Consider the following 22368-nt stretch of genomic DNA (forward strand, 5'->3'; position numbering starts at 1 on the left):
TGTGAATTCTGCCAGGACTAAGTTCTCCTTGATCTTTACCTTGAAATGGATTTATAACATTTCTGTGTGTGTGTGTGTGTGTGTGTGTGTGTGTGTGTGTGTGTGTGTGTGGTCAAATTTGTTCATAGTGCCAAATGTTTTTGTCCCGTTGATTTTCTTTCCATCAATCAACACTTATTAATTGATCTTGTGTGCCAAGTTCTGAAAACACAAAGATAAAAGTGAAAGTATCTACCCTCAAGGACCTTACAGTCTAACTGTGGGAGAAAACAGGGGCTAGCAGATAGAGGGGATAGAGAAAGTCTTCATCTAGAATATAGCTCTGGAGGTGAACCTTGAAAGAAACTAGAACTTCTAAGAGGTGGAGGTGAGTAAGGAGGGCATTACTGGTAAGGGGGAGAGCAAGTGTGAAGGCTCAATGTGGAATGCTGTAAATGAGGAACAGTAAAGAATAAGAATTTCTGATTGCTTGGGACTGTAATTCTGCAGGAAGAGAGTAGTAAGGATGGGAAAGGAGATTGTGGCCAGGTTTGAAAAGGGCTTAAATAAACACTGAAGGGGAATTTCTATTTGATTACAGGGAGCCAATGGAACTTATTGAGTAGAAGATTTGACATTGTCAGACCTGCACTTTAAGATAACCACTTTAGTAGTTGTGCAGTGGATAGAATGGGAGAGATTTGAGGCAGGAATGTCAACAAGAGGCTAAGTGGCACAGTGTATAGAGCACAGGTCTTGGAATTAGGAGGACCAGAGTTCAAATTCAACCTCAGACATTTGACTCATGCTAGTTGTGTGACCTTGGCTAAGTCACTTCACCCTGATTACCTCACATCCAGGGCCATCTCCAGTCATCCTGATCCATATCTGGCCACTGGACCCAGATGGCTCTGGAGGAGAAAGTGAAGCTGGTGACTTGGTACAGCACCCCCTCACTCAAAGTTAATTCATGTGCTTGTTATAGCATCACCTTCCTGATTGTCACGGTCTTTTTCAAGAATAAAGGACAACCATTATCATTATTATTATTATTATTATTATTATTATTGTAGAGGAGAGGTGATGAGGACTTGAACTAATGTCATGTGACCTTTTGAGAAGAGAGAAGGGGAACAGAGATAGGATATATTCTTAGTCATAAAGGAAGCTTCTGTATGAAGTGGGGAATGAACTGACTGTGACATAAAAACAAAAGCTATAAATAAGTATTTTTAAAATAAATAACTAAAATCCCTAGATCCTTCTCCCACCCATGACAAATTGCTGTCCAGCCATGCTTCTCCTATTTTGTTTGTCAAATTGACTTATTTAATCCAATAAGACTTAGAAAGAATACTGTATTTCAAACTAAAGGAAATTCCTTTTAATCCTAACTGCCACTTAATCTCTGTGTAACCTTGGACAAATTATTTGGTTTCAATTCCTCATTCTATGAAATGAAGGAATTGGATTAGGTGACCTCTAAGGTCCCTTCTGGCTCTTAAATCTGTGATCCTATGACTTTATACTTATTCCTATAAAATTTCTACTTATTAGATTCAGTCCCAAGTTTTAAACAGTCCTTTTGGATCCTTACTTTCATTCAGTGTGTTAGCTATCTTACCTAACTTTGAATCACCTGAAAATTTGATAGGGATTTGTCTTTATTTACTTCATTAATAAAAATTATTGATTAGTCCAAACATAGATTCCTTGGGTATTTGACAGGATAATGCTTTCCAAGATGACTTGTAATCATTGATGACTAATTCTTTTAATCTAATCATCCAACCATTCCAATAACCACCTAATTATCTGCCTTGGTTATCCAATATCCATTACTGTCTAGTTTACGTCTATCTTTTTCACAAAAATAGTATGAGATGTTTTATCTCTAAAAGTTTCAGCAAACTTGACACCAAAGAATAGATAAGAAAATATACTTCCTTTGGTGGGAAACTAAGGAGGTCCAAAACAGTGACTTTTGCTTTTACCCTCCTCCTTTTGTTGTTTTGTTATAAGTCAGCTCTTTGGAGTAGGAGGGAAAGGGGAGGAAAGGGGGGGTATATGTCAGTCAGACTACTTGCAAATTGAAATTCCCCCCCCATTTTCTATATCTTAGGGAAAATTTATTAAAGCCTACTCTTCACTGCTTACTCAGGTAATGTCAATAATAGTTTTATATGTAGAACCAATTCCAAAAATTTAGTAAATATTTTCTCTCTCATCCCCTTTTTCTTTCTTTCTTTCTTCCTTCTCTCCATCCTTCCTTCTTTCCTTCCTTTCTTCCTTCCTTCCTCCCTTCTATTTCTCCTTCTTTCTCTCTTTCTTCCTTCCTTTTTCTTTCTTTCTTTCTCTTTCTTTCTTTCTTTCTTTCTTTCTTTCTTTCTTTCTTTCTTTCTTTCTTTCCTTCTCTTTCTTCTTTCTTCCTTTTCCCTCTTTCATCCTCTTCTTCCTCCTCCTCCCCATCCTCTTCTCTTCTTTCTTCCCTCCTCCTCCCCCTCCTCCCTTCTCCTCTCCCCCTCCCCTCCTCCTTCTTCTTCTATAAACTTGACATTTACTTATGCATTTTTTTCATTGTATAAAGAAACCTTTCTTCGAGATTAAAGAAGGAAAAATATGAAGAGAAATCAATGTCAAATAAATTCTTAGGAGTTATTTTAAAAAATCTATATTATCTACTGCATCCTGATTCATAGCCATTTGACCTAGAAGGATCTGGAGGAGAAAGTAAATGTCAAAAAAAGAAAAAGAAAGGAAATTTCCTAGCCTGTCTCTTAGAGACCATAAGTGTCCCAAAGATCTTTGTCAGGCATGGACCCTGACATCTCTTTTGTTCCTATTTCTTACCTAAAATACCCAGCTATCTGTTTTTATTGACTCCTCCCCACCTTCATTCACCTGCACCCACAAAGGCAGAGCCATCTTTTAACTTTTCTGTCCTTCACACTCTACATTCAATCAGTTGTGTGTCTTGTCCATTCTATTTCAACATCTCTACCATTTTAGCTTAGGCTCTTTCATTGGTTCTCCCAACTGTTCTCATATCTCTTTAGTTTTCCCTTCCCCAGTCTATCCTTTACACAGATGTCAAAAGAAACTCCCTTAGACAGATCTAACCATTCTGCTCTATTATTTAAAATGTTTTGGTGGCTCAAATACAAGACTGTTATTTAGTCTTGTCTGACCCTTCATTACCCCATTTGGATTTTTCTTGGCAAAGATACTGGAGTTGAGGGGCAGCTAGGTGGCACAGTGGATAAAGCACCAGCCCTGGAGTCAGGAGTACCTGGGTTCAAATCCAGTCTCAGACACTTAATAATTACCCAGCTGTGTGGCCTTGGGCAAGCCACTTAACCCCATTTGCCTTGCAAAAACCTAAAAAAAAAGGACACTGGAGTTGTTTGTTATTTCCATCTTCAGTTCATTTTACAAATGAGGAAACTGAGGCAGAGTTAAGTGACTTGCCTAAGGTCACACAGCTGCTGATTGTCTGAGGCCAGATTTGAATTCTGAGAACGTGTCTTCCATATTATTCACTGTGCCACCTAGCTGCCTTGAAGTACAAAATATAAATTCCTTAGCTTGGCATTTAAGTGCCTTCACAATTGGGCTACAAATTATCCTTTCCAATCTTCTCATTCTTTTGCTTGATGTATTCAACATTCTGAACACACAGTCTCATCTGGCTCCTTCCCACCTCCTTGCATTTTGGCAGTCCATTTCATAGGCTTAGAATACACTCCTCATCTCTGCATGAACTGATGCTGAATAAAGGGAGCAGAACCAAAAGAACACTGTACACATTAACATCAACATTGTGAGTTGATCAACTATTATGGATGCAACTCCTCTAAGTAGTTCAGAAACCAAGAACAACCCTGGGAGACTTGCTATGAACAATGCCATCCACATCCAGAGGAAAACAAAAAAAACCCACAGAATCTGAATTTATATTGTGTTTACTTTTTAAAATAAATTTTATTTAAGACAATGGGGTTAAGTGACTTGCCCAAGGTCACACAGCTAGGCAATTATTAAGTGCCTGGAATTTGAACTCAGGTCCTCCTGACTCCTGGGCCAATGCTCTATCCACTGCACCACCTAGCTGCCCCCTACGTTTACTTTTTAAAAACTTCTGGGGGGTGGAGGTGGAGGTGGAGCCAAGATGGCAGAGTAAAGGCAAGGACTCCCATGAGCTCTCCCCCAAACCATTCAAAATGCCTTTAAATAATGACCTTAATCAAAATCTAGAGTGGCAGCACCCACAAAAAGACGGAGTAAAAAAATTTTCCAACCTAGGACAACTTGGAAGATCCAAGGAAAGAGTCTGTTACATGAGGTTAAAAAGGAACCTCAGTGCAGCCTGGTCCATGCTGGAGCAAATCTCCAGCCATCAGGAACAGACTGTAGGATCCATGGCAGTGGTGGCAGTTTCCATATATCTGAGTCCAGGGATTGCCAAGGACAACTTGAAAGGTCAGCAGGAAAACTCCATACCAGAGTGAGAGCAGAGCCCAGTCCAACACAGGCATCAGCACAGATCTGATCCCAGGAGACCAGGAGCGGGTGTGGGGAACCACCTGGCAGGGAGCCACCCAGCAGCTGCTTTCAGAGTGTTCAGCCTATGGATGGCAAAGTGTTAGGGGGAGTTTGCAGAGGTTTCTTTGCTATCCCTGAAGTAGGCTCTGTAGCTTTGCCCATACTCAGATACAGTATGCCCTCCACCCTGGAAGTAGAACCCCACCTTAACAAAGAGTTAAAATCAAGTCATAAGCTGGGGAAATGAGCAACCAACAGAAGAAAAAAAATCTGACCATAGACAATTACTTTGGTCCTATGGAGGATCAAAACACACACTTAGAAGATAACAAAGTCAAAGTTCTTACATTCAAAGCCTCCAATAAAAATGAACTGCTATCAGGTTATGGAAGAGATCAAAAAATCAAGTAAGGGAGGTAGAAGAGAAATGAGATCAATGCAGGAAAATCATGAAAACCAAGTCAGCAGCTCAATAAAAGAGAAGTAAAAAAAATACTGAAGAAAATAGCATCTTAAAAACCAGTTTGGTTCAAATGGAAAAAGTAGTCCAAAAGGAGAAGAATGCCTTAAAAGGCAGAATTTGTTAGTTGAAAAAGGAGATACAAAAACTCACTGAAGAATATAATTCCTTCAAATGTAGAATGGAGCTAAGGGAAGGTGATGATATTGTGAGAAATCAAGAAACAATAAAATAAAACCAAAATAATGAAAACCTAGAAGAAAATGTGAAATATCTCATTGGAAAAACAACTGACCTGGAAAACAGATCCAGAAGATATAATTTTAAGAATTGCTGGCTACCTGAAAGCCATGATTAAAATAAGAACCCTAGATTTCATTTTTTAAGAAATTCTCCAGGAAAATTCTAGAATCAGAGTGTAAAATAGAAATTGAAAGAATCCATCAACTGTCTCCTGAAAGATATCTCAAAATGAAAACTGTCAGGAATATTATAGACAAATTTCAGAACTCCCAATTCAAGGAGGAAATATTATAAGCAGCCAGAAAGAAAGAACTCAGATATGGTAGAACTCTAATCAGGATTACATAAGAATTAGCAGCTTTTATATTAAGGGTTCATAGGACTTAGAATTTGTTATTTGGAAAAGTAAAAGAGCTTGGATTATAACCAAGAATCAACTACCCAACAAAACTGAAAATACTTTTTCAGGAGAAAGGATAAACATTCAATGAAATAAGGGACTTTGAAACTTTCCTGAAAATGACCAGAGCTGAACGGAAAGTTTGATGTTCAAGTAGAAGACTCAGGTGAAGCATAGAGAGGGGTGGATGGGAAGGGCAAATCATGAAGAACTTAATGATGCTGAACTGCTTGTATTCCTGCATGGAAAAATGATATTGAAACTCATATGAACCTTCTCATATATTAGGGCAGTTAGAAAGAGTATAATATATAGACAAAGCACAGGAGGGTAATTGAATTTGAAGGTATAGGATATTAAAAACATGGGGGAGAAAGAAATGTATTTGAAGAAAAGAAAAGGAGAGGTAGAATGGAATAAGTTATTTCACATAAAAGATACAAGAAAAAAGCGTTTGCACTCGAGTGGAAAAGAGGGCCAAGGTGAGGAGGAGTGAGTAAGCTTTACTCTCATCAGAAGTACCTCAGAGAGGGAATAATATACACACTCAATTTGGTATAGAAATCTATCTTATGAGGGCAGCTAGGTGGTGCAGTGGATAGAGCACCAGCCCTGGAGTCAGGAGTACCTGAGTTCAAATCCAGACTCAGACACTTAATATTTACCTAGCAGTGTGGCCTAGGGCAAGCCACTTCCCATTTGCCTTGCAAAAATCTTAAAAAAAAAGAAAGAAATCTATCTTACCCTAGAAGAAAATAGGAGAAGAAAGGGATGGGAGAAAAGGAACAGGAGGAGGGGATGTGTAGGTGATAGAGCAGAGGGAAGATCTTGGGAGAGGGTGGTCAGATACGTCACACTTTTGAGGAGGGACAGGATGAAATGAGAGAGAGAATAGAATAAAAGGGAGTGACCCGATCTAAAATTATATTATAAAGCATCAGTCATGAAAACTGTTTGGTATTGGCTAAGAAATAGAATGGTGGACCAGTGGAATAGACGAGGTATAAAAGCAGGAGATGATTATAGTAATCTGCTGTTTGATAAACCCAAAGAGTCTGGCCATCGTGATAAAAACTCCTTCTTTGATAAAAATTGCTGGGAAAATTGGAAGTTAGTATGGAAGAAACTTAGATTAGACCCAACACCTCACACCCTTTGCCAAGATAAGATCCAAGTGGTTACAGGACACAGACATAAAAAACAATACTATAAGCAAATTAGAAGATCAAGGACTAGTCTACCTGTCAGATCTATGGAAAGGGGAACAGTTTATGACTAAGGAAGAGTTGGAGAATATCACCAAAAAACCAATTAGATGATTTCGATTACATTAAATTAAAAAGCTTTTGCACAGATAAAACCAATGTAACCAAGATCAAAAGAAATGTAAATTGGGAAACAATCTTTACAACTAATGATTCTGACAAAGGACTCATTTCTAAAATATACAGAGAACTGAGACATATTTTTAAAACAAAAAGCCATTCCCCAATTGACAAATGGGTAAAGGATATGCAAAGGCAATTTACAGATGAGGAGATCAAAGTAATCCATAGCCATATGAAAAAATGTTCTAAATCATTAATTATTAGAGAAATGCAAATTAAAGCTTCTCTGAGGTACCACCTCACACCTCAGATTGGCCAGTATGACCAGGAAGGATAATGATCATTGTTGGAAGGGATGTGGGAAATCTGGGACACTATTACACTGTTGGTGGAGCTGTGAACTCATCCAACCTTTCTAGAGAGCTATTTGAGAGCTATTTGGAACTATGCCCAAAGGGCAACAAAAATGTGCATACCCTTTGACCCAGCAATACCACTATTGGATCTATACCCTGAAGAGATGAGGAAAAAGGGTAAAAACATTACTAGCACAAAAATATTTATAGCAGCCCTGTTTGTGGTGGCAAAGAATTGGAAATCCAGTAAATGTCCTTCATTTGGGGAATGGCTTAGCAAACTGTGGTATATGTATGTCATGGAACACTATTGTTCTATTAGAAACCAGGAGGGATGGGATTTCAGGGAAACCTGGAGGGATTTGCATGAACTGATGCTGAGTGAGATGAGCAGAACCAGAAAAACACTGTACACCCTAACAGCAACATGGGAGTGATGTTCAACTTTGAAGGACTTGCTCATTCCATCAGTGCAACAATCAGGAGCAATTTTGGGCTGTCTGCAAAGGAGAGTACCATCTGTATCCAGATAAGGAGCTGTGGAGTTTGAACAAAGAGCAAGGACTATTCCCTTTAATTTAGAAAAAAAACCAGATAGCTTATTGTCTGATCTTGTGACCTCTTAGACTTCTCTTCTCTTTAAGGATATGATTTCTCTCTCATCACACCCAATTTGGAACAAGGTACAACATGGAAACAAAGTAAAGACTGACAGAGTGCTTTCTGTGAGGGGGTGGGGGGAGGGAAGCAAGATTGGGGGAAAAATGTAAAACTCAAATAATATCTTTAATAAAAATAAATTTAAAAAAGAATAAAGGGGAGTGGAGGGGAATATGAAATACAGCTAGCAAAAGCAACTGTGGGAAAAAAATGTTGAAGCAATTTTTCTGATGGGCTTAATATACAGAATGCTATCCATCCCAAAGACAGAGCTGATGATATCTGAATACAGTCTGAAGCATACTTTTTCCCCTTCACTTTATTTTTCTTAAGATTTTCTTTCTTTGTAGGGGGAGGGGGCATTATGTTTACTTTTACAACATGACCATTGTAGTAATGTTTTTCATGACTACACCAAGTAACTTACTTTCTCATTTGGGGGGAGGAGGGGAGTAGGATGGGAAGAAAGGAAGGAATTTGAAACTCAAGGTTTTGGAAGTAAATGTTGAAATTTGCTTTTTGCATGTAGTTGATGGTAAAAATTTTAAAATGAAATAATTTTTTAATTTAATATTTATTCTCATTTTGTACAAATAATGTTTTTTATACATTAATAAAATATTCTTGTTTAAGAGTAAACAAAATACCCCTCCCCCCAAAAAATAGACTCGCTTGAGAGATAAAGTAAAGGGGAGAGAAAAAAATTAAAAAAAAATAAAAAATAATAGTAATTGTAGGTATGGTCAGGTGGTACAGTGGACGGAGCACCAGCCCTGGAGCCAGGAGCACCCAAGTCCAAATTCGGCCCCATACACCCAACAATCACCCAGCTGTGTGACATACAAGCCACCCCACCCCACTGCCCTGCAAAAAAACCAAAAAAAAAAGAAAAAAAGACCCAAAATAAAATAAAATAGTAATAATAGTAGGGACGGCCAGGTGGCAGACAGAGCACTGGCCATTGAGCCAGGAGCACCCAGGTCCAAATCCAGCTTCAAACACCCTACACCTCTCCCCAAAATAATAATAAAAAATGTGCTTCAGTCTGTGTTCTAACACCACCAACTCTGTCGCGGGTGGATCACATTCTTTTTTGGGGGGGGGAGGGTTTAAATGCGTTTTATTTTAGACAACCTACATGACATGTTTTTAAAAACAATGCCTCCACTCCAAATAAATCAAGGTCAAAAATAAAGGAATAAAGCTCAAGATGACATCAGTCCAAGTTTGTCCAAGTCCTGGTGGTTGTGTAGATGACAAAAAACAGCAGCCAGTTATGACAGGTGACTCAAAATAATCAGCTGAATTTGTTAACATTTCTCCATTTCTAAACTATCCTTAAAGAAAATCATATATGGGGTCACACCATCCTCACGGAAGTCCAGGAGAGCCACCATGCCATCTGGATTCATGTTTTCACCTATAAAGAACTGATAGTTTTTAAAATTAGCAAGGATAGGTTTGATTTGTTCTGCAGCTCCCGTCATAAAAGGTTTTACTCTAGCTGGCTTGTTTTCTTCAAGTCTGCCTTTGATTGATTTCATGTAGTCTTTGATGTACTTTTTGTAGGACTCTTTTGTGAAACTAGTTTCTTGCAGATGATGGTTTATTACTATATCAACTCCAGTGATTACGGTGGCATTTGTTCCTTCACCCTCAGGACCTTCAGCAGAGGCATTTCCACCGATGAGTGAATTATCAATGGTACCCTCTGTCCTACTGACCATCTTCCCCTCCACCTCCAGGCACAGCCCGGTCACGAAATCCCGGATCTTGTAAAAATCGGAGAACATCTCATCATGGCTAATGAGGTCCCGGTAGATGATCATGGGGGCGGCGGGAGGCTGCAGCCCGGAGCTCGGTGGGAGCCGCACTGGGGGGAGGGGGAGTGGGCGGAAAAGCGATCACATTCTTTATGATAAGTACATCACAAAAGTTACTTCCATATTTTTCCACTGTTGCCATTGCTGATGCAACTCCTTCCTTTCGTATTTCTCCACTACCATGTACCATATTTTCTCTCTCCTTTCACTCTGACTCTGCTGTAGGGTAGCTGAGTGGTGCAGCAGACAGATCTCTGGCCCTGGGGACAAGAGACCCCTAGCCCCCATGCCACCCCTTAGGCCCAGCATCCACCTGGCCCTGTGGTCCCAGACAGGCCATCCAATCCCAGCCCCTTGCAAGAAGTAAAAAAGAAAATGTGTAATATCTGACCACTCTTTCCCCATGGTCCATCCTCTCCTCCTACATTCACATTCCACCCCTTCCCCCTGTCCTCCCCCTTCTTACTCCAGATGCCTATATACCCCATTGAGTATATATGCTGTTTCCTCTCCTAGCCACCTCTGATGAGAGCAAAGATTCCCTCATTCCCTCCTTGTCTTCCCCCCTTCCATATCATTGCAATAGCTCATTGTAATAAAGAAAAATCTTATATGAAATATCTTGGCCTATTCCCCCTCTCCTTTTTCTTTCTCCCATTACATTTCCCTTTTTTCTATTGACTCCATTTTTACATCATATTTTATCTTCAAATTCATCTTTCTCCTATGCTTCATCTATAAAAACTCCCTCTACCTGCTCTATTAAATGAGAAGGTTCATATGAGTATCATCAGTGTCATTTTTCTATACAGGAATACATGCAGTTCATCATCATTAAGTCCCTCATATTTTCCCCTTCTCCTCCGCTCTCTATGCTTCACCTGAGTCCTGTATTTGAAGATCAAACCTCCTGTTCAGCTCTGGCCATTCCAACAGAAACATTTGAAATTCCCTGGTTCATTGAAAGTCCATCTTTTTCCCTGGAAGAGGACATTCAGTTTTTCTGGATAGTTGATTCTCGCTTGCATTCTAAGCTCTTTTGCCTTCCAGTATATTATATTCCAAGCCCTACAAGCTTTTAATGTAGTTGCTGCTAAGTCCTGTGAGATCCTGATTGCAGCTCCATGGTATTTGAATTGCGTCCTGGCTGCTTGTAATATTTTCTCTTTGACTTGAGAGTTCTGGAACTTGGCTATAATATTCCTAAGGGTTGGTTTTGTTTGGGTCTCTTTCCCGGGGAGATAGGTGGATTCTTTCCATTTCTATTTTGCCCTCTGCTTCTAGGATATCAGGGCAATTTTCCTGTAGTAATTCATTGAAAATGATGTCAAGGCTCTTTTCCTGATCATGATTTTCAGGTATTCCAATAATTTTTAAATTATGTTTCCTAAATCTGTTTTCCATATCAATTGTTTTTTCAATGAGATCTAATTTTTCATTCTTTTGGTTTTGAAGTATTGAGTCCTGATTTCTCTTTATCTGAAGGATTTGTTTTCCTCAGAGAGCTTTCTTATTTCTTTTTCCATCTGGCCAATTCTGCTTTTTAAAGCATTCTTTTTGAACTGTTTTATCCATTTGACCTAAGCTGGTTTTTAGCATGCTATTTTCTTCAGCATTTTTTTTGGATTTCCTTGACTAAGCTGCTGATTTCATTTCATGTTTTTTCCTGCATCTCTCTCATTTCTTTTCCCAGTTTTTCTTCTATCTCCCTCATTTGATTTTCAAAGTCTTTTTTGAGCTCTGTCATAGCCTGAGCCCAATTTCTGTTTTTCTTGCAGTCTTTAGATGCAGGAGCTTGTGCTTCTTCATCTTCAGACTGAGTGTTTTGATCCTTCTTGGGCTCACAGGCAAAGTATTTCTCAATGGTGTTTCTCTTTTTTACTCTGCTTACTCATTTTCCTGGCCTGAGACTGGTTTTGGGGTGCTTCCTGAGCTTTTGGGACACTCCCACAAGGATCTCAGTGTGTGAGTCTCTGTCCTCCCTCCTGGTCTGTGAATGACCATAAGCTCCCCCCTCTGCCACAGGGCTGAGGTGGGGGGGCTCTGCTGTTCTATGGGGGGCCTAGACTGTGATCAGGATCTGAATGTGGTCAGAGCCCCAGAGTCCTGTTCCAGGGACAGAGGACAGAGCTGGGCAGTCTCTCCCCACTCCCTCCCTAGGCTCAGTGAGCTCATTCCCTGAGGGCTCCTGCTTGTCTGTTTCTGCTTCCTGTTCCTGGATCTGGCCAAGCTGCACACTGTATGCCCTGAGGGCTGGGCTTCATGTGCTTGCTCTGGCAGAGGTCCCCCCACCCTGTTCCCCCAAGTTGTACTCAGCGCTCCCCTGGGCGTAGCTGAAGAAACTCCCCCACTGCTGTGAGCTGCACTCCCAGAGCCCTGGGGCTGCCTCCAGGAGGTTGAAGTTCTTTCACTCTGGTGGGCCACCCCTCTGGCTGACAGCCCCTCCAACCCTGGGGAGCAGAGCTTTTCTGCTCTTTTCCAGGTTACCTTGAGTAGAACTGCCTCCCTGGGTCCCTCTGTGGGTTCTGTCTCTTGAAAATTTAGAGTCCTTAGTTTATAAGTTTTATGAGAGAGTGCCTAAGAGAGGATCCTCTCTTGTGGCCATTTTGGCTCCACCCCTGAAATAATTTTTTTATGAAGATAAAAAATTCTCTTGTTTTCTTTCTTTTCCCTTAGTCCTAATTCCTTTTACAGAAAATGACTAATATGGAAATATGTTAAACACAAATGTACATGTTTTTACCAGACTGATGCCAAGGGGAGGAGAGAGGGAAGAGAGGGTGGTAGAAAAATGTGTAACTTATAAATTTGCAAATTATTGAAAAAATACTATAGCATGTTAATTGGAAAAATAAAACAAAATATTAATTTAAAAAAGAATTTAAAAGTCCTTGTCTTCCTTTAAGGAACTGTATCACATCTGAGAAGCTTATCCTGATTGTCCCAACTAAAGGTGGTCTCTCCCTTCTCAAATATTTTTTGTCTCTTTTATCTTCTGGTCCGCTCCTTCTCCCTATCCCCAATTATCAGTGTACATCCCACATTTAGCCTCCCTGCTACCTCCAATAGGATGTAAGATCAAGGACCTTGTCATTTTAAAAAAACTGCAGTTTCTTGTATAATGCCTCTCATTCCAACTATCCAATCTGTTGCCATGATTTGGCATTGCTATCTTTATAACATTCCTCCTATCTATCTTCTTCTCTCTTATAGCCATCATTCTGGTTCAGGTCCTCCATTAATTCAATAGCCTGCTGGTGGGTCTCCCTAAAGAGTACATCTGTGCATATATAAACATATTTTTTTTGTGCTGGCAAAGTTTGGAAATTGAACAAGTTATTAGATATGAATGTAATGAAATATATTGTGCTAAAAGATTTCAAAAAAACCTGAAAAGAAATACATGAACTGCTGCAAAGTGAAGTGAGCAGAACCAGAAAAATACTATTCACTGCAAAAGCAACACTGTACAATGATCAATTATATTTGACTTAGTTCTTCTCAGCAATGCAATGACCTAAGACAATCCAAAAGATTCATGATAGTAAATACTATTTACATCCAAAAAAAAAGAACTGAGTCTGAATGCAGAATGAAGAATATTATTTTCACTATATTCAGTTTTTTCCTTTTTTTTTCCTCTTTCTTCTTTTACAAGACAACTAATTTGGAAACATGTTTTACATGATTATACATATATAACCTCTATCATATTGCCCATCTTAGGGAGGAGGGATAGGTAAGAAGGGAAAAGAGAAAAGGAGAAATTTTGGAATTCACAATTTTATTCAAAAAGAATATTAATAATTAGAAAAAATTAAATATTTTTTAAATAGAAAAAATAAAGTATAGATCTAAATATCTTCTTCCCTCATTCAATAAATTCTAGTCATTCCCTATTACCTCCAGGATCAATTATCAAATTCACTGTTTTAAAAATCCTTTACTATCTGATCTCTTCTTCCCTTTACTACCCTCCATGTATTCTACCATGCAGTAACACTGGTCTTCTTCAGAACAGTCCATCTTTCTGTTCAAATTAAGTGTTCAGATCCTGGAATGTTCACCCTTCACCCCACTGGACATATCTCTAGCTCTTGGTTTCTTTATAAGAGGACTTAACCAGACACTCCCCATTGATAGTGCCTTCCATTGGAAGTCATTTCCTATTTACTTTGTATGTATCTTATTTGTTTGCATATTGTCTCCTCCTTTAGGATACAATCTCTTGGAATGCAGATCTATGTTTGTGCCTTCCTTTGTATTGTCAGGGCTTGGTACTTAAGAAATGCTTATTCACTTACTAAGTCCAGGCACTGAAGGAAGCACTCTAAGACAAGCTCTCATCCCCCCCACCCCCACCCCCGCCCAGCAAACCACATCTTTGTTTCACATATAAAACGTGTGCGTGCCCAAGAAAGAGAAGTATGACCACATGGATTATCTAAATGTGGTTTATGGGGGAGCATTGATATATTCTTCTAGAATCTGTCTCATTTCTTTCGAAGGAGATGGTGATTCCTGTGTTGAGGACAGCAAGAAAAGGATGAGAGGAATGAAGGGCGTTGTTGGTCTTCACAGGGTGTGGAGGGAGGCCCCTTTGAAATCCATTACAAAGGGAATGGCCCCAGTCAATCAAAAAACTAGATTAGAAGAAACTAGTCCTTAACTGGTCAAGAGTAACCTAGTCTTGACCTCCTTTGCAAATACTCAAAGACATCTATCTGTTCTTGCTCATTAGTATAATGAGCAGGGTGGGGAAACATATAGGAACCAATGTATCAATTAGGTTTGTGACCCCAGCCTCTGATTGGCATGAATGGGGCAGGAACAAAGTCTTTCAAAGTGCATAAAAGAGCTTGTATGTTGGGATTTCCCCACTCCTCTCTTCCACAATGAGAGGTGTGCTATTTTGTTAAGATATCTTAATAAAAACCATTTTAATCACTCTGGACTAAGTATTCTCAAGCCATTTATAACAAGGGTCATCAGATCTGATCCATTAAAATGAACATTTATTAAGTGCCTACTATATGCCAAATACTGTGTTAATAAAAATGATAGCCCCTGCCCTCAAGGAGCTTGCAATTTAATAGGGATAATAAAAGGAGGGGGAGAGAAGTATCTTATTCCCTGGGGTTGAAATCAGGTTGAACAATATGTACAGAGAAAGAGTGAGTCAAAAGTCCAGTTTCTGCTCTCTATAGAGGAAGACATTAGGAGTTCAGTACTTCACCATCCAGTCCTTCAATCAGAGGGAGAGGATTGAGGGACATGGTATCAGTCAGTTTCATGGTGATGGCCTTAACCTGGGCAAAGCATCTTGTTCCCAGATGATGAAAAAGAGTAACAGATATAGACTAGTCCTAAAGCTGACTTCTCTAGTCACCACTTACTGAGAGAAAGAGAAGAAATTAGAATTTTATCTTTCTCCCTCCCCCAAACTAAATATTACTATTTAGGGTCATGATTCTAATTCAAAACCAAAAACTGTTCTCCCCTACTTATGCCTTTAATGCAGGAAAGTTTCCCCAGGCATACAAATACAGATTCAAATCCTTCCCACCAAATACAAGTTACACAAAAGATCACCACAAATAGTAAATAGTGAATAAACCCACTTATTCAAGCAAATAGCAAACAAAAATCAGAGATATTATATAGATAAAAAATATCAAAAAATACACACAGTGAATGAGCTCTTTAGATGGGAGTAAGAGATCTTAGCTCAACCAAGAGATATCCCAATCTTAACAGGAAGTAAACCAAAATCTCCATGAAAGAAAGCTTGAAATCAGAACCTTGCTGAGAAGTCAGCATCATTTTTTGGTCTGCTACTTGCAAAATCTTTCTCTCTCCATGTGTGGAATCATTCCCAAAGAGAGTTGGCTCACATGCTCCTATCTAAAAGAATGTCTTCTATCCTGAACTCTCCAGAACCAGTTTCACCACTCATATGTACATTGTTGTATTTTCTCCACCAAATTGAAGCCATGTATATAGTATGCAAAATGCCGCAGGTTATACAGAGTAGCAGATCCATAAATGTTTATTAAATGAAATAGAATTCTCCTAGAAATAGGGCCCCCTGTCTAAATTTGAAGATACAACTCTCAGACCTAGAGCCCCCCAGGCTAAAAAAAATAACTCCCATTCTCTGGAATCTCTTTTTTCTCAAACCTTTGACAAAATTTACCCATTCCCTCAACAAAATGGTGGCCTCAGCAGTAGAGTTGCTCTAATGCTTGTAGGGCACTGACTACCCGTCAGTCAGTTGAACTGGAAACATGGTCCAGGCCTTCCATGCCTATGCATCCATGCCTCAGATAAGAGTTGAACTAGGTCTAGGTCTTTGCCCATATAATACCCACAAAGCAATTAGGCCTCTGGTTTCCAAGAAGCCCTCACTTTTGTTGCCAGCCCTACTAGGTGCTGATAGGAGCATAAACTTTATCTAGGTCTCTGGAAAAACTCCATAGATGAGAATGGCATAAAGATTATAGATATGTTGGTTCTGTAGCTACCACCAATATCTAAGAATTTTGAAGATCACTAACAGATGATTATTGAACCTTCCAGTCCCTGCCTTCTCCCAGATCCTATATACAAGTTTGATGCACAAGCTGCTATACTTGAGTGGTTGCTGGTCTAAAGCTGTTCGCAAGATACCCTCTTCCAACAGTTGGCTCCATTCTATAAGATTGTGATCTTAACATAATATTGTTTCCCTTCATTGATAATATAGCTGGCCGGAGCTTTATGTCTTCTGGAATATCATACTCTACACAGGTGGTTATTGTATCAGAGAAATCTAATGCCTGAACAGAGACTTAGTGTACATAGTACTGAATAATCATATTTACTAATACCACCAGAAAGAAATTCCTTTTTAGTTTTCTAACCAACCAACTCTGGCTCTGCTCTAAAAAGTCCTTGAATTCAATCACTTCCTTATCTCCCAGACCCTGAAGGAATTTTCTGCCCCAGATCTCTGGGGCCATGGTCAATGCTTCAATAAATTCCATTCTAGAGGGGGAAAAAAGGGAAAAGATCCTGACCCTGTATTCAAACTCACAGCTTTCAGTAATAGAAACCCACTGTACTTCTTTAGGCAGGTTCTTAATTTGAAAGAATAAATGAAAAAGTATGCAATAAGTTCTTACCATATTCAAAGATCTGTGGAAGGATACAAATAGAAGAAAACACAGTCCCTACTCTCAGGAAGCTTGTATTCTAATGAGACTACAAATGTAAAAAATTTAAGCCTATAAGTCACAGAGAAAGGTCTCATGGTCCTTAGGGTCAATACATTTATTTGTTATCATTTCCAGTAATATGATTGATTCAGTTTCTGATGTTGAATCACTTGACAGTACTAAGGATTTCTATTACTGAAAGCAATAAGTTTGAATACAAGGTCAGCATCTTTTCCCTTTTTTCTCCTCTAGAATGGACTTTATTGGAGGATTGACCAGGAGGGCCCAAGGAGCCTGAGACAGACAATTCCTTCAGGGTTTGGGAGAATGTTCTCTTCTGGTCTTCAGTAGCTGTAGTTGAAGCACCTTCAGAAATAGTTGGCTTCATCTTTCTGGGGTTGCTTCCAGGATAATGACTGCCAAGGATTAAGATGGAAGCCAGTGGTTGGGGGTCAAGGATGGGTGATGCCTCTCCAAGGATCTAGGGAGTACCAGGTGGTCAGTGACCAATGGTCATTAGTCATTCTATATAGGGATTTCTTCCCTTAATGATGGATGAGGGACCTAGCACTGATGGGCTAATGAGTTCAAAACTTTAGACTATTTCCATTGGATCTGAGGGGAGAAGGTGATCAATGGGATGGTGGCTATGATTGGACTTGCCCAGCACCTTCCAACTCCTGTCTCTCTCAGAGGTATCTGTTTCAGCTAAGCTGGCTATCTTAGCTCATAAATGCCAATTGATGGGGTTGGTAGCCCCTTCTTGAGAGGTTTTGCCCTCATTAAAGAGGGCTGCAAGATCTGAACTGAAAGCAGGGTAAATAGTCTCAGACACACTGTTATTTCCAAGGCTCTTGAGTTCAGAGTTGGATAGTTTCTCCATCAAAAAAAAGCAGCTCTGGGTGGCTAGATAGCACAGTGGATAGAGCACTGGCCCTGGAGTCAGGAGTACCTGAGTTCAAATCCAGCCTCAGACACTTAATAATTACAGAACTGTGTGGCCTTGGGCAAGTCACTTAACCCCATTGCCTTGAAAAAAACTAAAAAAAAAGCAGATCAAAGAAGATAATAATTCAAGTGAATGAATGAATATATTAATAAAGCATATTAAGTGTTTAATGAGCACCAGAAATGCAAATAGAAAAACAAATCAGGTCTTGCTCTCAGAGAACTGCCTAATGGAGAATACAATATCTAGAGAAGGTTTTAACTACAAGTCAGATAGAAAATTATGATGGTCTTTAGGATGCAGCTGCAAAATAGGGGACATCTTTTTAATGTTGTTTTACTAATCAAATCAAACCAATTTCTAATGTTAAATCATTTGATACTGTGCTAAAAGCATTGCTTGAACCTTGCTGCTTTAGCTAAGCTATTTTGTCTTGCATTTGGTGGAAAGGTTGGTCCTTTGTCCAAAGGAGTTATTTCTCCATATGATGGCTGTGAGTACTGGAGTCAGAAGCAGGCTTGGTGGTCTAATTGCTACCTCCAAGCTCCCTGTATTTATTTACCCATTGTTTGCAGTTGACTAGCAGCTGTTGGTGGTAGTGATGAGGAAGATGTGCTCCTTCTCTACAATAATTTATCCCATCAATGATTGCTATCAATGCTGAACTGGAAATAGTTCTGGGTGATTGGAGGATGTTACTATTCCTGAAGCCCTTTCTTGTGTTTGGGTCCTGGGTTAACTCCCTGAAGGTGTAAGGCTGAATGGTGGACAAGGTAGTGGTGATGGTGGGTTTATCTTGGTTGTCTTCTCAATTTCAAATTTTTCCTTCTCAATTCCTGTCCCCATACATACATATGTATATATATATGTATGTATGACACTTCCTCAAAATACTTTAACCACTTAATTCTCAACCTACTGGCTTCCAGGAAATACTCTTCATTCCAGCTCAGTGGAATAAAAAACATGATCATACATTTAATCTTGTCATCACTCAGAAAATCCGTATTCAAATACTCTAAAATTCCCTTATCTGATCTTAATCAATTACCTTTCCACACCTTTTGTCCATGCCCTGATCTCTACCTAGGGATTTTTACCTCTCCTCTCCCAGACTATCATCCCTGCCACTCTCTCTCCTCTTTTCCCATTTTGATCCTATTGGTGACTCTCTTAAGTTCCTGATCCTGGCCAAGTCTCAGCCTTGGATCACTCCTACCAACTGTTGCCTTCACTCCTAGACACATGATGCTGACCAAAGGTGAAAAATATCACATAACTATCCTGCCTGGATATACTACAGATTTATCTTATACAACCTTAACTGGAACCTCCCTGCTACTGGGAGGTATATCTCACTTATCAACTTACTATCCAGCTTTTCACAGGGACTCTTCCGAAGTTTTTCATCCTGGTGCCTGTCCCCTTCAACCTTCTAAGCAGAGAACTTAACCTCAGATTTTACCAAAATAATCAAGGCCAATCACCTGAAGTTTTATCTTTTCCCCTCTTTCTTACCTCATATTATTTGGATGCTTTTTGTTATTGTTGCCTCTTTCATCCCCATTTCTCACACCATGCCAAGTCTAACCCCTCTATATGTATAAGCAATCACATTCCTTCCTATCTCCTCCAATAGATTTTTCATTCTGTCAAACCCACTCTCTCATTTATCTTCAATCTTTCCTGTCTATTGGCTCATTCCTTACCAACTAGAACCATGCCCATGTCTCCTCCATCCTAAAAAAATCCTTACTTGATCTTTCCTTTTTAACTATTGTCCTCAATATCTTCTACTCTTTGTGGTTAAACTCTTTAAGAAGTCATCTACAATAGGAGTCTTCATTTTTTCTTCCTACTCTCTTTTTAAGCCCTATAATTTAGCTTTCAGGCTTTGTAATTCCACAAAACAAGTGAGCTCTGTTCAGTTCTCATTCTTCTTGATCTCTCTGCAGCCTTTTAACATTGTAGATCACCCTCTAGTTCTGGTCTACCTTTACAAACTTATTTCACATTATTCACCATTATCCAGCCAAACTAGCCTATTTAATATTCCCTGAATTTATCATTTTATATTTTGACTCCATGATTTTGCTGGTCATTTCCTCCATATCTTAAATGACCTCTCTTCTTTTTTCTGCCTATTATACCTATCTTCCTTCAAGAACTTTCGTTTGCCACTTTCTATGAAAAAGCTTTTGTGATTCTTCAAGTTGCTAGTGTTTCCTCTCTTGAATTTCTTTGTATCTTATTTGTTCAAGTGTTGTATCTCCCAATATAGGGTAACTCTTTAAGAATCAAGATTGTATTTCATTTTTAAAATATATACTAGGTAGTTAATAAATACTAGTTGGATTGAATTACCTCACTTGATTCTCAGGTAGCATCTCCTCCAGGATTACTCTCTAAAACCCCACTAATTTGTAGATTAGGTCCCTAGAAGGCAGTTGAGTAGAATTCTTAGAATTCTAAGGAGGTAACCTTAAAAGGTTATAACTTTTAATTCTCTGGTTCCTATGCTAATATTCATACTCCTATCTAGTATTCTTCTCCAATGTCGATTATCTCTTTCAGATCAATTAGCTTTTACAAAAGGATATTTACTAAGAGGGTATAAGAATAGCAGATTTTGGGAAACATCACCCAAATAGGGAGTGCATTTTTCCCATATGCACATACTTGGTATCTTGGAAAAGTAGGCTCAAACTGAAATCACGATGTACTAAGACACAAATATAGGACCAAGGAGCAGGTAGGTCGCCCCAATCCTGGAGTCAGGAAGACTTGAATTCAATTTGACCTCAGACACTTGATACCCAAGTAGCTGACCTTGGGCTGTGTGACCTTGGGTGAATTACTTAACCCTACTGTCTTGCAACAACAACAACAAAATCAAATATAGGACCACATTGGACCAACACTCCTTCAAAGAATTGTCTGTAAGTTTGTTTCAGGTGTTACAATAAGAGAACCACTCCCCTTGTTCCATCTGTGCTGGCTTACAGAACCCAACATTTTTGTTGATGAATCTTCTGGGAGAACTCAAGCAGAACCTTTGTTAGAACTGACTCCTCATCATAATCAGGTATTGCTGACACTAGTTTTGGTGGTCTCAGATACTGCCTGACTTTAGTCTCTGAAGGGACCTTAGATGACTTTTCCTCTGTTTCAAAGCTTACAAGATCATAATCTGTGATTATATCTCTAGATATTCATTCACCTATAATCAGGAGTGAAAAGAAAAGAAATAAAAGCACTGTGTATTCACAAACACATAGTAGTGAGGGGATGATTATTTCTCTTTTATTCATAACCAATTAACATTGGGGAGATTCAGGATTTTTTTCTCTTCCTATTTCCTCATTTTCTACTAGATTAAATCAGGCCCTTGATAAAATGAGATTGGATTTTAACTTTTTTTTTAGGTTTTTGCAAGGCAAACAGGGTTACATGGCTTGCCCAAGGCCACACAGCATAGTGTCTGAAACTAGATTTGAACCCAGGTACTCCTGACTCCAGGGCAGGTGCTTTATCCACCTAGCCACCCCCTGGATTTTAACATTCTTTTTTTTTTTTAGTTTTTTTAGGTTTGGTTTTTTTTTTGGATTTTAACATTCTTAATCTTGTTCAACCTTCTCCCAAAATGGGAAAGTTTATTACATTCTACTCAGACTAGGGGTGGTGTGAGACAGTAAACCTTTTGTCTAGATTGTCCAAGGCTGGAGGAGGTCTTGGAGTAAGAGTGAAATAATCATTAGACTAGGTCCATTTCTCATTTTAATATTCATTCTTCTCATTGTTAGCCAATCAAAGTTGCTGTCTGTAGGAAACACTCATTCTTCCAAAGGCTTATAAGTATCTATAGGTGGCCATGATCAGTCTTTGGTTTAGGAGGAATGGCCAAATGACCATCCTTTTATTAATTATTCACTAGTCATAATTTATAAAATGATTAATTACCCAGAAATTATGTCTCTTGAACTTTTTACATATCACAGTAGTCAGGTGGGAGATGGGGTCTGATATCCTTACCCCCCCACCCTGTCAGTATTTCAAAACTTTTGCATTCTGTTTCAGCTCCTCAACTAATTAAAACACTCTAATACCCATTTCTCAGTCACTAATGACCAAGAGTAGGTTGAACAAGTCTCTTTGTATTGGATTGAAAGGAAGTAGGGAATATTGTATGTGTTTTGAATTGGGGGTGAGGGGAAGGATTAAATAGAAATCTACATATGGAGAAGCAGACCCATGATAAGTTCCATGTGCCTAACTAGAATGCCAACTGAGCATGCTCCAGTCCTCTTAAGAGTACTAAAGAATCTTGATGGAGAGATGAAATATAGTATAAATGGCCTTCAGATAATGAGGTAGGGATACTTTTACAAACAAATGAAATCACATAAGGACTCAAAAGAACCCATAAATAATC

General features: G+C 39.0%; 2 protein-coding genes across 2 annotated transcripts in view; one reads left to right on the plus strand and one right to left on the minus strand.

The window, feature by feature from the left end:
- Positions 1-22368, plus strand: part of TIMM17A (translocase of inner mitochondrial membrane 17A) — a 63993-nt gene that overhangs the window by 21998 nt on the left and 19627 nt on the right. The gene's annotated exons all lie outside the window — the stretch shown is intronic.
- LOC141511117 (translationally-controlled tumor protein-like) lies at positions 9073-9797 on the minus strand. The gene has a single exon (XM_074220406.1). It carries the CDS (start codon positions 9795-9797, stop codon positions 9279-9281), a length of 519 nt encoding a protein of 172 aa, XP_074076507.1. The 3' UTR covers positions 9073-9278.

Source organism: Macrotis lagotis, chromosome 2 (genome assembly GCF_037893015.1).
Source record: "Macrotis lagotis isolate mMagLag1 chromosome 2, bilby.v1.9.chrom.fasta, whole genome shotgun sequence".
Lineage (NCBI taxonomy): Eukaryota > Metazoa > Chordata > Mammalia > Peramelemorphia > Peramelidae > Macrotis > Macrotis lagotis.

Coding starts and splice junctions, on each gene's coding strand:
- LOC141511117 (XM_074220406.1), bottom strand. CDS start 9,797: ATGATCATCTACCGGGACCTCATTAGCCATGATGAGATGTTCTCCGAT.